Source organism: Apostichopus japonicus, chromosome 13, assembly GCF_037975245.1.
Source record: "Apostichopus japonicus isolate 1M-3 chromosome 13, ASM3797524v1, whole genome shotgun sequence".
NCBI classification, from domain to species: Eukaryota; Metazoa; Echinodermata; class Holothuroidea; order Aspidochirotida; family Stichopodidae; genus Apostichopus; species Apostichopus japonicus.
Window position 1 is genome coordinate 21,026,810 of NC_092573.1, and position 17,525 is coordinate 21,044,334.

Sequence of the window (17,525 nt, forward strand, 5' to 3'; positions counted from 1 at the left end):
ACGATTTCGGTTGGATTCAACCCTCTCTCATCCTCCCCACACCTCACCCCATCTCTAATTCCATTACGAAATAAATAAATTACTATAAGACGTGTGTTCGTTCGCTTCTCAAATATATATATTGCCATCAGATAATTTCCATATTTGATATTATTTCGTATAAATCTCAAATGATCATCAAATGTTTATAATTTTAAATTGATGATATGATACAATATGTCAATCGTCTCCTATTGGTTGAAAGTTTTGTCGTAAGTTTAATTCAATGATTCATATTGGTGCTGTCTCGTCACATGTGACTGTTGCATAAGAGTTTCGGGTGACAGCGATGACTTCATCTGACTCTTTTGATTCGGAGTTGGACACTTCCTTTTCCTTTTTCTGGATGTCTTCCTTTGGTAAGCAGATGGAACTAACAAGAAGAAAAAAGAGGTGATGAAAACAAAAAGGGTAAGATCAAATAAGCAATAAAACTTGATTCACACTCCTCTGGCAGCTGTTTCAAATATTTATTTCAGTTATTAAAGGAGTGACGACAATTTTCGTCGTCTTCACATTGTCACAGTCCACGATGAAAAGAAAGAAATATTTTATTGCTAGTTTGGATGTTTAACACTATTTCCAGTTTCCAAGATGTCCAGCTTCACAAAAATATGCTAAAATCCATGGAATGCTCCTTTAAGCCTGAATTGATGATGACGTCAACTCCTCCGCGCATGCGTAAATGTTAATGCTAACCCATTGTCGTATAGTAGCCTCGATATGAGTCCGATGATTTAAGTGTGAGCCTTCATGTAGATTTATCTTGTACTGTGTCTATTTCAATACGAGTCCAAAACCACTCGGGGTTGACATCATAGATTATGCCAGTTTTACGAGTACTTAAGTATATACGGACTCTCTTCAGAATTTGGTGACTACACTACAGTTAATCGCGTAAGTGTTGATGATATACGCAAACAACAAAACTAATCTAGGTCACACTTTCCTAACTTTCACCTCTTTTAGTTTTTTACAAGACACCATTACAGAAAAGTTTTCCTCTCACAAAACTCTGGCGCCAAACAGGTGAAGCTTACCTGCCGGCAGGAAGTGCAAACATGAGCTTGGCTTTATCGCCATGGCCGAGTATTTTGGACCTTAAAAGACTTGAGGAACGTCCGATATTGGTCAGTCTTCGCAGTGCTATTTCTTCCATGGTCTTTCTCATTGCTGGATATTCGTTTAGGATCATCTGAAAGTTTTCAACAGACAGCGAGTAGAGGCTGCAGTATGTCTCACTTTGAACAGTTGCAACGCGGCGTTCTGATGTCAGAAGGCAAATCTCTGTGAAAAAATAAACAAGCGCACATATCTGTCATATTAATACGACCATCTCTATTTTGCTAGTGCACATTGATATTTGGCATGTAAGTCAATATGAATTGCTTTGAAACAAGCAGTTTAAAATGTGACTTTTAAATTGGGTTATATAACTTTGTTACTTATCATCATTTTTTCGTTCATTAGAATCGAGTTTTTAATGGTTTAATCCGATACAGATTTGTTTTTCTTTCTGTAATGTAGGCTATTGTTTTCAATGGAAGTTCGGGTGCGACTCTGATGAACAAACGAACGATTATATGCTGGCGTTTTTTTTTCCTTTTGTCGGCGTCAAGTATAGTGCCAACATATTTTGTAACAAATTGTGTAGCCTTGAGCAGATATCCCGACACCGAGGGGCGTGGGAGCGGGGAGTACCGGCCCCAATAATTAAGAGAGTCGGTCGACTTACTGTACCTGCAACATACAAATTAATCCTTATCAATAAAAGTTTTATCAATAACCCTGCTCGTATATATATATATATATATATATATATATATATATATATATATATTTATATATATAAGTAAATGCCTTGGTAAGTACAGCTGTTACTCGGAGTTGTTATATATTTATATATATATATATATATATATATATATATATATATATATATATATATATATATATTATATATATATATATATATATATATATATATATATATATATATATATATATATATATATATATATATATATATATATATATATTTATATATATAAGTAAATGCCTTGGTAAGTACAGCTGTTACTCGGAGTTGTTATATATATAAATATATATATATATATATATATATATATATATATATATTTGTTCACGTCTTCACTAGTTAAATTAAAGAATATCTGTAGATGCATACCTCCGAAGAAAGAGCCATCACTGAGAGATGTAGCAATGATACCATCTACCGTGATGATATCAACGATGCCTTGCTGAATAAAGAACATCCTATCTCCGAAAGTACCCTCCTTAATGATGATATCACCAGGTTGGTAGAGCTCAAACTTTAACAGAGATACCACTCTGGCTACGAACGTAGAATCAGCTTCAGAGAAGAAAGGAACCGAAGCTACCAACTCTCTGCAGTTGTAGTTTGCAATGTCCTGTTTTAATGGAAGAATAGATTTTCATTCAAATGTGGGTGAAAAACTTAGTGTCTTATGTGGGAAATAGATCAAGAGCAATGTTACAGGAAAACCGTTTTTTTTTTTAGATTGGAGACAATCTCATTCATCATTTTGCAAGTTCGTTATTAAAATTCAGAAAACGCTATTAATTAAACATTAACGTTTGGAAACATACGTCATCATGATCGATTTAGCATTTAGTCTGAAATAACAACGATCCCACATTGAATCGTAGGCCTATATGCAATAGTTAGGACGATACTCACAACATATGTGTTGAGAAAGGTGTGGTATATACCTTACGTAAGCTTATTAACAGATCAACATAAACTAATATATCTGTCAATAAATCGTCTGTTTTGGAGAAATTTTTTAGCAAGGACATACTGGTATATATACCAAGACCCGCTTATAAAAAAAGCAAAATGGTTGATTTACTAGTTGATGTTTGCAGACGCGGAGAGCAACATGGCGTATGGTGTGGAAATGGTCCAAACTTGTAAGACAGGTGTCAGACGATGTTAAGTGTTTACTTTGGAGAATGCAAAACCAGATTTGCTATCTTGGAACAACATCCATTCCATACCCCCACCCCCCCCCCCAACCCGCCCTCCCCACCTGGAGGTAAAAAAATATGAATAATTAAAACCAAATGGTACGCATATGCCAAAAAACGCGAATATAAATCGCCTACCTCTCTAAGTTTCTCTGAGACTTCTCCGTATATGATCTCTTCGTCAAACATCTTGCCGTTATATCGATGTTCATAATAATCAAGCACTGCTTCTCTCATTGGTTTTGGTAATTTTCGGTAAGCCATGTACTCCTCGACTTGAGTTACCTACAAAGAGAATGAAAAGGAATGTTAAAAACCAAAGGAGGTTTAACAACTCATGCTTCCTTGTCTTTGACAGCGTCAGTATTATGACCTTTTTGACAAGGTGAGGTAAGTGATGGGAGAGGGAGACATGCCACATTTGATACGTTACTCGTATACCTTCATTATGGGACACCTTCAAAATCGAAGAGCGATCTGTAAAATTTCATTCGCCACCCAAGTTGTTATGGCTGTATGTTCAGGTGGGTTATGAAGGAAGGACATATATAACGCTGACAGGACAACAACAAAAAGTATGTATTTTTGCTCTCTCTCACATACGAACCTTCTCACGGTACTGCCTGCTTGACGAGTCCAATGATTGGATCAGATTGGTTGCATGACCGATGAAGAGGGCGAAGCAAGTTGCTCCCGATATCATACTGACCATGGTCAACCACAGGTCTGTTAAGCTTTGTGGAGGAAATCGACCGTAGCCAATACAGAGCATATGCGACATTGCTTTAAAGAGTGCCCAACTGTATTGATGAAACCATGGAGCGTTCTGTTGAAGATTAGAAAGGTAAAACGACTGCATTTTCAAATATAAAGCTATTTTCGTGGATTAGAAATGTCAACAAATGATAATTAGACAACCAACATGCTTTGATCGTATCATTTCAGACCAATCATTCAGCCAACAAAATTGGAACATGTGACGTCACTGATGCGTGACATCTGGAAACACTAAAATTGATTCGTAGATTGTATCCTGGTTTAGAAACAAAATTTGAAAGAGTTGAGAGTTTCCAACCGGGAGACAAAACAAAAAAACAAAACAAAAACAAGTGATATGCTTTAGAATCAATCAAGAAAGCGGAGAAATAGAAGACCCTTAAACTATCGACTTACAATGAGACCGTTGATTCGCACCCAAGAATGTTGAGGGAACTCTTGTAACATCGGAACCAAAAACTGAAGGCACCCGTTCCAATGACTAATCAGAAGCATTACACAGATCAGTTTGAAAATCTTCATGAATGCACTGGCCACGGTAAACACCTGTAAAGAAAAGACAGCCATATAGAATGTTGACTACTGTATAAGTGGTGTCTTCACACGTGAAAAGTTCACACAAGCAAAGCTCAGGCACGTAGTCAAGGGGGGGGGGCGAAGGGGCGACCGCTTCCCCCCTTGAGAATATTTTTTTGTACGTTTTTATGATATCGCTAGTAATTTCAAATAGAAAATGCTCAGATGCAATTTGCAAGGCCTAGGAAGTGGCATTTCCAGCGATCTGGGAGGCATTTTCGGCCAAAATAATCTTGTACGCTTCGCGCCAACTTATGGTGGCGCTACGCTTAGATAGTTTCCAATGCCACTACGGCTCTGATCATTTGCCTACAGGTTCTCCCCTCCCTTGGCAAAGTCCTCGCTACGCGTCTATATGCATGGTCGTTTCTGTAGCATGCAGAAGATATACATAGTAGTGAGGATATAGGCATGCGGAATAAAGTCTCTGCCTTTAAGTGTTTTGTTTGTTCTTTCAATTTCTAATCTCTTTTTTACTTTCTTTTTTAAGTCATGTAAATGTTCGCCATTCCTTTATTTTCTCACCTGTTCCCATTGTCTTATGAAGCGGACCAGTCTCGAAAGTCGGAGCAGCCTGAGTAAACTTAATAGCTTGAATAATCTCAAGATGCCGAGAGCGTGAGAGATGTTGACTAGGTTTGGATCTCCATCGTCATCAACCAGCAGAAAGACGTAATCGAAAGGTATAGCTGACACAGTGTCGATTAGAAACCAAGTTTTCAGGTAATGTATAGCGATGGTCTTCGGTTCTAGTATGACTTGTTCCGCTGTTTTCTGGTCAGTGATGCCCGTCCGGAAGTTGAAAACGACATCGAGGATGAAGAACGTATCGGAGCAACAGTTGAAGATGACCCATCCCGTACTGAGCCCTTCGTTACGGAAGAAGGAGATCACGACTGGTAGAATCACAAGGTTTGCCATCAAGAGTAACACCATTACCAGGTCCCAGTAAAATCTGAAAGCGAAAATATGGGAATAAAGGTAGGCAACTGCCTTGTAAACATGTCATTCTGTCAATGAGACAACAAAATTCTCATGTATTCTCATTGAGGTCTGTGTTGCACATGAGGAAGTGACCGAACGGTCCATGTATTAGACCATCAGTGGCGTAACCAGGTTGGAGGGGGGGGTGGAAATTGCCATGTCCCCCCCCAAAAAAAACAGGTTGGCGCCTTATTTAGTGGCTATAATTTATTTGTATCTAGAGTCAAAATTCTGCAGATTTGAAACTGATATAAGTTTTGTAAACGATGAAAAACATGCCCTTTTGTCCCCATTATGTATAGGGGCCCGCCCTGTACCTGCTCATTAAATTTATCTATTTTAATTGTTTTCAATGTCTGATTTCGTTTAATTCAGCCCCATCGAAACGTTAGTTTTAGTAGCCATAGCCAAATTCGAGCCCCCAGCCGGTTGGGACGATTTCCTAATGCTAATACTTCTTTATAAACTGTACTCCAATATATATGCTCTCAATAGCATTAGTATCGTCAGTACAAACAGTTCCTAACCTTGATACTGATAGAAACATGATATTCATACTGCTCGTACTGACAATACGAGTGCTCTGAAGCGGTACATGACACTACAATATAGAAAAAATTGGCCCAACTGGGTGGAGCCTTTTACTAAAATATGCTGTTTGTGCCCTTACATCCAAAGTCGTGAATAACGTTCGACTGGGAGCGGGAGAGGGGGGGGGGGGGTGGCTGATATTGGAACCAGACACAAAATATGTGTGTTACACATATAACAGGTTTTTTTTTAAAGGGGAGGTTTCGTCATGAATCTATTGCTTACATTTTCAAATGACGAACGAGAAATTTGGATTGAATCAAGAATTAATACCTACCTGAATGAACTGCAAGGATGAATGATAAACAGCCCGGCTGCTTTTAATCTCTTTTTCTCCTTCAAAATTCCTCTGTTGCTTCCAAACAATTTTAACGACAATTTGTTGGCATTCGGTTCTAGCATTGTCCAGAGTCTTTTCTGAATAAAGCTCGGTTTCATGGCAAACGTACCATCGTCGCTATCTTTCTTGCGAAACGGCGTCCCAAGCAAAGAGAACTTCTGCAAAGTTTGTCCAGTAGAATCGATAACCTCGTTATCAGACTCAAAATCGTTTGCCTCGCTTTCTGTAGGTGCTGCGGTGACCAACATTTCTGGGCTATCAGATTGTTTACCTTGGAACGCTCGGTCGCTCGGTCTGGTCAGCGTAGGCTGATGCGGGACTTTCGATGGAGCCACTCGGTTACTATGTAGTGACTTTCCGATCGGAGTCATTCGATCCGAGGGACGAACATGACTTTGATTCCCCTTGTTGTTTGCCATGAGCGTACGTTGTATGATGGAACCCCAGACTACGAGCCAATACCACGATGTTCTTATTACATGGCGATCATCCTACATGAACCGTTGCGATGGTCGTTCGAAGTGTCTGTTACAGTGACTACTGTATACACGTAACACGAACAAAGCACTAAGATGTCGCTTTGTTTGTAATGTCACAATGAAGATATTGTAGCCATCCTGTTTGTTTCATTCTTCCCTTTTCAGATCGACTCAACGCGCGCGCAAACTTGTGTAGTATGACTCTGTACTGACTATCGTTCTGGACGATGAAAGGAAATACCATGCGTGATGCGCGCGCCTATAATTATCAGTGTGTCTACATCATAGAAATTGATTAGTGGTCTACATAATGAATGATACGATGTTATAGCGTAATTGCATGACTGTACGCACGAAAACTAACCAATGCAAATTCCTGTCTGTTTGCTCTGTATTTCGTACGCACTACGCTTGCTAAGTTACCATAGGCGACGCTTTGTATATTGCATGAGTAAATCTGAGGTACAGATATCTTGGGTGAAACACAACGATACCAACGTATGTATGCACGAGGTGAACATTGAACAAATTTTGTTGATGCGTCGCAAAGTTAACGTGTGGATTGTTTCTGTTGCGCGACGCACACGCTAGTTGCGTAAGGGAAGCATTATTGTGCTAACAAAATACATGAAATAGGTCCACATAACCCTGGTCCTGACCAGGTGGACAAGTTAGGTTAACGGGAAATATTTATTATCAAGTTAGTTTATGTTGTTATGGTGTCCATATTGTGGGTTTGTTTGAGCTAAATTCTATTTTAGCTATGCGTTGATGTACTATTTTCCTTTTTCAATTTCTCTATCTCATTAATTGGAAGGAAACTACGAACTAAAATTACAAATATATTCATGAAATTGACAGACAGTTCACAATCTTAAATAGTGTTTAAATTTGATGACTTGCAGCGTAAAAAGATGGCAATTCGTTTTGAATGCAGTACAGCCTCACATTAATACCGCGCTGCTTGCAACTTTGAAAACCGTTTTGAATTCATAACTGAACGTAGGTTATTCAAATATTCAAAGAACACACTTGATCACATACACACTTAATCATATATATAAACGAACTTATTGTGACCTCATTAACACCAAAAGAAAAACACTGCAAGTCCTTTTTTTTTCTTTTTCTTTTAATTAGTTCATTTTAAGTTCGTAATAAACAACGACTGCATAGAGACATTTCATTTGCATATCATTTGCATAATATTATCATAAATCGATGAAAGGAGGTTTAGCAAAACAAGTTTGCAGAAATATAGGTATTGCTAACAATGAGTGTCCGTGATAAAAAAAAATTAACATTTCAAAGGGCATTTATTAAAACGTTAATTTAAGAGCAGCTGAACGTTACTTAACTTACAAAAAATTGCCACCAGAAAGAAAGGGCGAAAAAGGAAAAGAAAAACGAAGAAGATAACAAGAAAGAAAAAGGAAAATCAGAGCAAAGTAGCACAAAGCATAACGAAATGAAGTAGCCTGCACATATTCGAAAGGCGGCTTGAAAACACAGAGTGGAGAAATTAACAGACTAACAAAGTCGGCTGTGTCAAATACGCGTACGGCTAAAATTGCCTTTGCAATCAGTATAAAATCACATACGATACATATTTAACCAGAAATTTCAATCAGGCGTATAACAATAACTTCCTCTTGAAAAGAAAGTTCTTTTTCTTGAACATTTACGTATAAATAGTGGAAATTGTAAATAACGTCTTAAGTTCACATTGTGTTAAAATGGGTCCAACAGCTTCTAGACTCCGTGCAACCAGAGGCTTCATTGAGCTAGTCCAAATATCATCAACTAAAACGGGTCCGACTATTACGCCATGGTTCATAATGAGAAGTCGTTACAATAGTATGTAAAATAATGCCGGTTTTATGGTGGTTAAACCAAGCCGCACGCATAATCGTTGGGATTTCTCATATTCAGAGATAGACTGGTTCATTCAGCCGTTTCGTTGAACAGTATTTCAAGAGCTAAGAAAACGAACTTCCCATTGTATTCATACATTATATCAAATTGAAAACCAGCAGTCTTTAGCAAAAATCCGTCTAAATAATAAAACAGTTTTATTACCCTGAGAAATTTAATTTTTCTTTGTTTTTATCAATTTTGCTATCCCGCAGTTGATGGATTTACATAATCTCGCCATGTATTGATATAATTACAGATTACAAATAATACCGTATTTGTTCATCGTGAATGATAGTACCAATATAGTATCTGACTCGGATATATTTCATACCGCGGTGTTTGCAGTTAACTAGTTGGCAATTTGTCATACCAAGATACCATCTCTTCCTTCTTAATCATATACTGTTTGACTTAAACTAGATACTCATGCCGTAGTGCACTGAGGCCGCTGGAGGTTCCACTTGTCATTACAAATCTGTCTTCCATGTACTAGTATAGCCTCCGACACGATCCCTATGTTCCATACCGCGATGTATCAGGTGTATAGGAATTACTGGCACTTTTCTTCAAACACCATGTGTTACAACCAATAACGATCAAAGGGTAACCTTCACATGTAATCGTTTCGTGCAAATAATACTTGCCTCCAACAGTGGTAACAATACCTCATGTTCATACCGCGGTATATCGAGATCGCTGACAGTCTTTATTATACTTCTTTGTATTTGCTTATTCAGTGGCACGTGATCCTCTTTATAAACTCATTGTAGCTTGTTAATGATATATGTGCAACCGATACTTCATACCGCGATGCAATGAAAATCGCTGACAATTTTGATATTCAGTTTGACGACGCCTTGTCGGTATATCAGCCTGTGATCCTAACCATATACAAATCGCTGTTCCTTGTAAATGATATACATGTCTCCGACATGCAACAGATACCTTCATACCGCGGTGCAATGAAAATCGCTAGAGGAGTTTGATATACCGTTTCGGTTAACCACTCGTCGATATCGGTACGTGGTCTTCACATATGATCTTTGTTCCTTGTAAATGGTATTTGTCTCCAACGCAAAAGTGTTTCTCGCACTCTGAACACTTAAAACATTCCAAGTGATAAACTTGATCAGCTGTCGTGTTCATAACGAGTTCATAGGCAGGAATCTCCCGTTGGCAAGCTGTACAAATACCACTTGGAACAAACAGCCTGCATTGAAGATAGATAGAACAATGATGTAACTTTATCATGATAATTGGCTGCTATCATTATAATTAAGTACTAATTAGACGGTAATTTATTCATCCATACTGTATAGATTCATTTCGTTCCTTCATTACCATTAATTCACTGCCATTAATCAAAACCACTAATTCATCCGTTAACTCTTTCATTCATTCATTCATCATAAATACATGAATTCATTGACCAATATACTTTTGTTTAGGCAGTTATATGGATCATAGTAAACGCAATGATTTTTCGTGAGAGCTTTCAGTTTTGTTTTCGAGATATTCGCTTCTAAAACGTGTCCAAATGCATTGTATTCATTTCACAAGAAATACAACCAAGTCGAGCTGAATCGTGCCCTTACATGTTAATACTTGCACAACGAACACATTGTCCAAAATTAATTTTTAATAAGACTGACTTTTTATGGCTTATGTTTTTTCGAAAGCAAAACGAAGAAAGACAATAATATTATAACTGTGATTTGTACTTGAACTGTGTTTGCCACATTTCTAAAATTGATATATATCATCCTTAAATATTTGTCTCCCTTTTACAAAATTATGTGAACAGAAATAAATGTCTTGGATAGGGAAAAAGTGGGATGAAAAACTGAACAACATTCCTAAAATTATTAGCAATTAAAGTTTCATAATCCGAGACTTTTTTTCAAACTAATGTTGAACTACAAACTCCAACTGCCATCTTGATTAGATCAATAGCCTTGGTGAAGGATTTATGAAGTCCGAACGTAACGAATTGTCGTTTAAAAGTACTTGTATGACCTAAGACATGCGTTAATGATCTCTCTTTCAGGTCAATTTTGAAAGTGTACGCATGGAATGGCCAATGCTGACCTAGTCATTTACATAATAATCAGTCAAATAACTGTGGCTTCGTGCACTTGAAAATTAATTTTAATGATTCTTTTTTGTCTAGATAATAGTTTTTTTTAACTTACTAAATTCAACAAAAATCGCACCTACTTTTGAAGGTAATGGATGCCATCACTATGGTTCTCTTTCAAAAATTTATAATTTTATACTGAGAACTACATTCATATCACGACGTAAGTGTCGGGATATATTCGGATGATGACGTCATAAAGGCGCTTCAAATGTTTGCACTTCAAGTAAAAAGTACAGTTTCTTGATTTGTTTTTTCCTTTCTGATTTCTGTCAGTTTTATTTCTTCATAGATTATTATTAGTTTTACGTGTTGGCGGGATGGATAGAAGTAGAAAATGCGGAATTTAAAAAATAATTCCATAAATAATACATAAAGTAATTTTATACTAGTTGGTCAGATGGCTACAAAATGACAAAGACAATGGCCTCCACCAAGTTTCAACATGGAATTTCATTCGCAGAGGTGGATGGATTTACGTACTCAATATGAAGTTTAATCAAGCTGCATTTTTTGGGGAGATATTTTGTTTTCAACTTTAGAAGGGGCATTACATACACTCATAGGCACATTACACACACCACATACCGTTTACGCATACTGTACAGTGTGCACACGGCATCATGATCGCAAAGTTTCCTTTTGCGTTCGGAATAACATACACAACCCCAGACTTCTCAAACAATGAATGAAAATCATCATAGCGAAGAACAGAAAAGTAGGCCCCTAAGTCATCTTTCTAGTGTAAAATAGAGGGCGCAGTCTGTTTTAAACTTATACATACCTCAGATAATCTCTCTTACAAAGCTTACGCCCAAGTTTGGTATAAAGGTGGCAATCGACCTCTCCAAGCCGACATTGACAAAGGTCACATGAAAGACAGTCCTCGTGCCAGTATTTCTCCATGGCTCTCAAGAAATAACGATCTCGAATCCACTGTTTACACCCCTGGCACTCCAACATGGACGGGTGGACATTGAGTACCTCGTTGACCGTCTCCCTGGGATAGAGAAGGAGTTATGACGTCATACATAAGATAAACGCCGAAGCCATTCTTACAATGTTGCATATTCTTCAAAGGGCACATTCGAAAAAAAGTGTGTTTATAAAGTAAAACTCGAGGGGCGTAACAAGGTCGGAAAAGACGGGTTGAGCTGGTGTATGTGAACGGCGGGTGGGGGGGGGGGGCGGAGCTGGAAGTTTGGGAACTCCCCGAACTGACTTACAATCGCATATGCAGGTGTATAGAGTAACATAGCTAAATTTGCCTGGTAGGGAAAAGTAAATCTGTGATAGATGTCTGTGATTTGAATAAAAGTTAATGCGCAAGGTTCAAATTTGTCATGTTAAAACGCACAATGTAGCTTCCGCAATTCCACCTCAGGTGACCAAGTGATGATGAACAAGTGTCCCCGAAAATGTCCCCGATTCGTCAAAATGTTCAGGAATTTCGAAAATGTCCCACATTATTAGTAAAATAATTGTAAAAACAAAATTTAGTCAAGTGTGCAGTCGCAGAACGGAACTAACCAGTATTTCAGGTGGGCCAGTGTAAAGTGGAATATGCTAGATTGATCTAGCCTAGCACTCTTTCGTAAAGTAAGTAAATTTCATCTAAGAAAAGGCTACATTTTTTAAAATAATTTTGATTTAAAAAGTGCTTCTAAGTATCACCATTTTACATCTAAGCACCTTAGGCACTTGAAAATTTTCCAAAGGGGAGGGGGACCCCCCCTTAGACCCCTCCCCCATAACAGTCACGCAATAAATGTCCCTGATTCCAGTCAGGCAAATAAGTGAGAATGACATAGGCTCGTCGAATGTGCAGCGATTCGCAAAGCTACCGCATAAACTCGAGTACTCGGTCTAGTTCGTTGTTCACTAGATGGAGTACGCAGTGAGGTAGTACTTATTACATGATTTCCTTCCAAATTGATTACGCGGGCTGCCACCATTCGGAGAGAATTATCGTCAGAAATGGGAGCCCTGTTGATGTTAAATTGCTAACCCCTGTCGTCAGTTTTTTTAATAATTAAAACGATCTAAGACCGCAATCATGGTCCTGAACTGAAGCGTGCAGGTGGAGCGGGAAGGGGGGGGGGGGACTACCACTCTGTACTCCAGCAATAGCTAACAGGAGTCACATGTTTCATCCAATTTAATGTGAAACTAGTTGTGACGAATACCCAGATTTTACTACTACTGTGAACGACTCACTGTCTACCACTTTCCGTTCTTGAGACCAACATCCAGATTTTTCACTGACTTTCCCGAACCAATTAGAGGCAGTTTTAGTCGGTTGGGTAGATCAACCGTCATATATGAAACCACAACACATTTAGAGATATTTATGCCGGTATATAGCTAGGCTGCATGCACGTCGCTGTGCGTGGCTTATTGGCACAGCGGGAAGGTGTTAAAACCTCCCTGTTTACAAGGTAGTTCGACTAAATTTAGATTCAACTGCTTAAAATGAGTTACTATACAGATTTTGACATGAAGCAAGAGAATTATTAAAGCACTTCTATGGTTCAAGGTTGCTGTTTTGATTTTCTCCACAATTTATGTCTTTTACCTTGGTATACATGTACGAACTAAACAGCTTTATTCTCGCGTTGATTTTTAGTATCATATTTATTTGATTTTAGTATTATGAAAGTATCATTCTGATAAAATAAATCCATAACAATGCATTTCATGAGTTTGACCAGCTGTTGACTAAACTATTTCAATTTGACAGAAAATTCGAAGTGCGACATAGGTGATCATTTATGTTTTTCATTAACACGATATGGAAAAGTTTATAGAATCGAATACAAAAAACATTCACCAACGCTTGTTTAGTGAAAACTAAAGGAAGAGTCTTTTTTATGTTTGATCAATTGTTATCCTATATTTTGAAATAATACACCGGCTATAGGTTTAGATAACTAGGCCTATATCGTATATAGGCTACTCTAGGCTATGTCAAACGCATCGTATCTCTGATGAGTTTATTGAGGTGAGAGGGAAATGAGTGATAACCCCGTCAAATAAATGAAGGGTGAGAATTAAGCAACGTTAGTATTAATCGCTTTTGTAAAGCTCAAACCATTATTTCCGTCTACTGCTAAAAATCAATACTTAGAAAAAGAGGGCCTTTCCCTACGTACCCCTCTCGGAAATCATGGAGGTGATATTATTGTGTATTATTCATCTTATACATCTTTTTTGTTGCCCGATTAAAACATTTATATAAGAAGGGGGTAACACACCCCCACCCCATTTTGTTTCCCCACCCCATATCTCGCTTCTCCCGCCACTGTCAGCTGGATAGTATATTTAGGCCTACGACACTCATGTTATCATAATATTCTCATGGAGGTTCCACTACTATATACACTCATAGTGTTATGGTCCTACGTACCAGGCTACGCAAATTTTCATGCCCGCCGGCTCATGTTTTATCAGTCCATTAGTATTTTTGCAGCTCAATTGTCGGCGACATACAGTGTCTTTGTGTCTACACATATAACGAATACAAATACCCTAATGGAACCGAGGCAGTACTACATGATTGACACGATATGAACCTTTATAATAGATTATTTTAAAAACAATTCCACATTAAAAACACATACACTAACCCAATGCAGGGTTTTACACGATCCGTACTTCCATGTATACATGCTGATCATATAACATGACTTACCCACTCCTGTCATCTTTGATAGTATCTGATGTACTTTTCATTTTGATTAAGACTTCCCCGCACAAGCCTGATATACCAGCAGATGTAGGCCGCCTCGCCAAAATGCCAGTATATATATGTATAACACCTGGACGTCCGAATGTTATATAGCACTTTATAGTTTATCCGTCGGCTACAACAAGCTGGACATTGCTCAATTTAGTTATCAAGCTCAATATCACAAAATAACGGAGGCTCTTTTTAGTTGTTAACTTGACCAGATCTTTACTACATGGTGTATGATAAAGTTGTTCAACACAACCGGACTTGTAACTTAGAGTCTAAAACAATCACAGTCACAAAAACTAAATAACTTTCACATTTACTTGAAATTCATTGAAATCTGCCGATGAGTGAAAATCCACGTGTCGCTCTATGAACAGTAAACAAACCATTTCCTTGATGGCAAACAAGATAAACAACACGGCGAAAGTAATTACAAATTAAATGATCTAGTAATAACAGAAAAGATATGGGCGAAAATACGGCGGTTTGTATTATGCTATAAATGATAATAAGAGCCTTCTTAGTCCAACTGAAATGCATGTATAAGCGAACTATATACAGATCAACACAGTAACTTCACACAAAACATGGGTCGTGGATTGCTAAATCTAGCCTTGTCATCTATCACTGTGTGTATGTAATGGTTTATTGTGATTTTCCTAGACTGTGGAGTGTGCGACCGTCAAACTAATAAGAACATCCTGTTAGTATTCCTAGAAGTTTACCGCATGTGCCTTTTTATAAACCGTTGGTTACTGAGTTCCAGTTGTCGGTTATTTATCTTCAAAACCAGCTGTGAGGTGCAGGATGTCACAGTCTGCCCCGGGGTTGATTTAGTGACAAAACATCTGCGACAGCTTATCAACGGACAGACAGTAATGAAATGATCGAGAAATCAAGTAACCAGGGGTAAAGAATATAAACTTGTGCCATGTAATTCCATGTAGTCTGGGTGATAAAAGATGAGTTCGGGGGAAAGAACTATTATGAATTTGGCAACGAGTGATCTGTTTCACTGATTGGCATTGGCTATTGCCAAAACAATGTGAATGTTATACCAATGCGTGGGAAGATGTCAAGGGGTTACGGTATATAAATGCTATAACCAGAAATATTATTCGACGTTAGCCTCGATATCGCCGGGGTACACACATATATATATATATATATATATATATATATATATATATATATATATATATATATATATATATATATCAGGTGCGTATCCAGGGGGGGCGTTGGGGGCGCGCGCCCCCCGGGTAAGGAAAAGAGGAGAGAAAAAAAGAGAAGAAAAAAGGGAAAAGGAGGGGGAAAAAAAGAAAAGGAGGAGAGGAAGGAAGGGAAAAGAAAAAGAAAAAAAGAGGGGAAAAGGAGAAAGGAGGGAGTAGAAGATAGCCAAGACCTCGGGAAGAGAAAGAGGAACAGTCATAGTTAAAGCGCTGATCCCTATTATATACACAGGTAGCCAGTGACAGATCAAGGATTACGGAAGGGGTGTGCGCCTCACCCTACCCCTTACTTCGACAACTCCATTTTTGACGTTTCCATTTTCCCTCTCTCACTAATGTATCTATATAAATACTAGCCTATATATGGTCTATCATAACGCGTGTGTGTGTATGGACGCCTTAAACAATTGTAGAATTGTGCTATATGGAACCAACTGTGGCTGGTCTTGAACTCGACCGAGTCGTCGGGGAACATTTCGGGAAGGGGGCGACCGTCCCCCCCCCCCCGAGCAAATTTTCTTTATGACATCGCTAGTAATTTCAAAATAGACAATGCTTAGATGCAACTTACAAGGCCTGGGAAGTGTCATTTCCAGCGATCTGGGAGGCATTTTCGGCCAAAAATTTTTCTTGTACGCTTCGCGCCAACTCATGGTGGCGCTTCGCTTAGATAGTTTGCCTACAGGCAATTACTCGCTACACGCCTGTTCGAATTTGTAAAGCAAAGAGCAGATATAACATCATATCAGTGAGCATTGAAATGCATTTTCCACAATGAACAGCCTCAAAACCTGTCTATGTGTGTAAAACCTGTCAAAGCGTAGGAGCCCAATTGGATTTGGGGGCTGCAATGACTTGCCCGAAAAAAAAAGCCAAAATTTTTCGCGCAAGAAGCGCGCGTTCAACATATCGATGCCAATATCATATAAGCAGACATCGCTCATTATATTGCATGGCATCGTGTACCGCACGGTCCGTCAAAGTTGCACAGTATACCGCCAAATGCTAATGTAAACAACCAAATATCTTATGTAGATGGAGAAAAGCATACAGATCCATTTATGTCAAAACTCTCTTTTACAAAGGTAATGTCGGCCAAGCTTACAACTTTATTTTAATTACCACGGAGATCATTTTTAAGCTATTCATTGCTATTTATTTTTCTTTCAGTAGGTCTCCGAAAAAAATTGGAAAAAATTTGGTTGCGGGGGGGGGGGGGGGGCTGCAGCCCCCGCCTCCTACGGGACCTACGCCTATGTGTGTAGTGTTCGGTTTCGATATACCTGATATCGGAAGTATCTCCTATTTTTCTGTTCCTTCAACGAAGTTTTACAATAGCCATTATAAGAGGTTGCAATATTTCTACACCAATAAATTAACTGTGTCGGAATTTTCCAAAATTTCCTCACCAACATTATTCATCATACTTTCCTCTACTCGTGCAATTTTGACCTGTCTGTTAGGGTTCAAGGAGGTTTTTCTATATTGGTTATCCATAGATTGAATTTTCTGCAACATTATGGGTATGTTTTCAAGTCATTTTATTCACGAGAAATGTGAATTTTCAAATTCTCAACAAATAATGGGCTTAAAACCTTCAAAAGTGGGGCTTTCGGATATTGTGGGCCGTGACGTAGAATCACCTACAAAAGCAATGATCCATAGGACATGCAATCAGGTCGAACATGATGTGTGACTGCTGACA

At 38.3% G+C, this 17,525-nt stretch overlaps 2 protein-coding genes across 2 annotated transcripts; both read right to left on the reverse strand.

Moving 5' to 3' along the window:
- Positions 1 to 96: 96 nt before the first annotated feature.
- Positions 97 to 7,040, reverse strand: LOC139978369 (potassium/sodium hyperpolarization-activated cyclic nucleotide-gated channel 2-like). The gene is made up of 8 exons (XM_071988518.1): positions 6,257 to 7,040; positions 4,930 to 5,359; positions 4,225 to 4,374; positions 3,659 to 3,877; positions 3,190 to 3,336; positions 2,228 to 2,471; positions 1,080 to 1,326; positions 97 to 412 (listed from the first exon to the last, which is right to left on the reverse strand). The coding sequence occupies exons 1-8, from the start codon at positions 6,736 to 6,738 to the stop codon at positions 271 to 273; spliced, it is 2,061 nt and encodes a 686-aa protein (XP_071844619.1). The 5' UTR covers positions 6,739 to 7,040; the 3' UTR covers positions 97 to 270.
- Positions 7,041 to 7,627: 587 nt separating this feature from the next.
- On the reverse strand, positions 7,628 to 15,431 carry LOC139978373 (rhombotin-2-like). Its single transcript, XM_071988523.1, has 3 exons — positions 14,544 to 15,431; positions 11,637 to 11,852; positions 7,628 to 9,925 (listed from the first exon to the last, which is right to left on the reverse strand). The coding sequence occupies exons 1-3, from the start codon at positions 14,582 to 14,584 to the stop codon at positions 9,715 to 9,717; spliced, it is 468 nt and encodes a 155-aa protein (XP_071844624.1). The 5' UTR covers positions 14,585 to 15,431; the 3' UTR covers positions 7,628 to 9,714.
- Positions 15,432 to 17,525: the final 2,094 nt, after the last annotated feature.

Coding starts and splice junctions, on each gene's coding strand:
- LOC139978369 (XM_071988518.1), bottom strand. CDS start 6,738: ATGGCAAACAACAAGGGGAATCAAAGTCATGTTCGTCCCTCGGATCGA. Junction 3,337..3,658: donor GCAGGCAGTACCGTGAGAAG/GTTCGTATGTGA, acceptor TTCTCTTTGTAG/GTAACTCAAGTCGAGGAGTA. Junction 1,327..2,227: donor TGATGGCTCTTTCTTCGGAG/GTATGCATCTAC, acceptor ATTTTTTCACAG/AGATTTGCCTTCTGACATCA.
- LOC139978373 (XM_071988523.1), bottom strand. CDS start 14,584: ATGAAAAGTACATCAGATACTATCAAAGATGACAGGAGTGG. Junction 11,853..14,543: donor ATCAAAGATGACAGGAGTGG/GTAAGTCATGTT, acceptor TCTCTATCCCAG/GGAGACGGTCAACGAGGTAC. Junction 9,926..11,636: donor TGTAAGAGAGATTATCTGAG/GTATGTATAAGT, acceptor TCTTCAATGCAG/GCTGTTTGTTCCAAGTGGTA.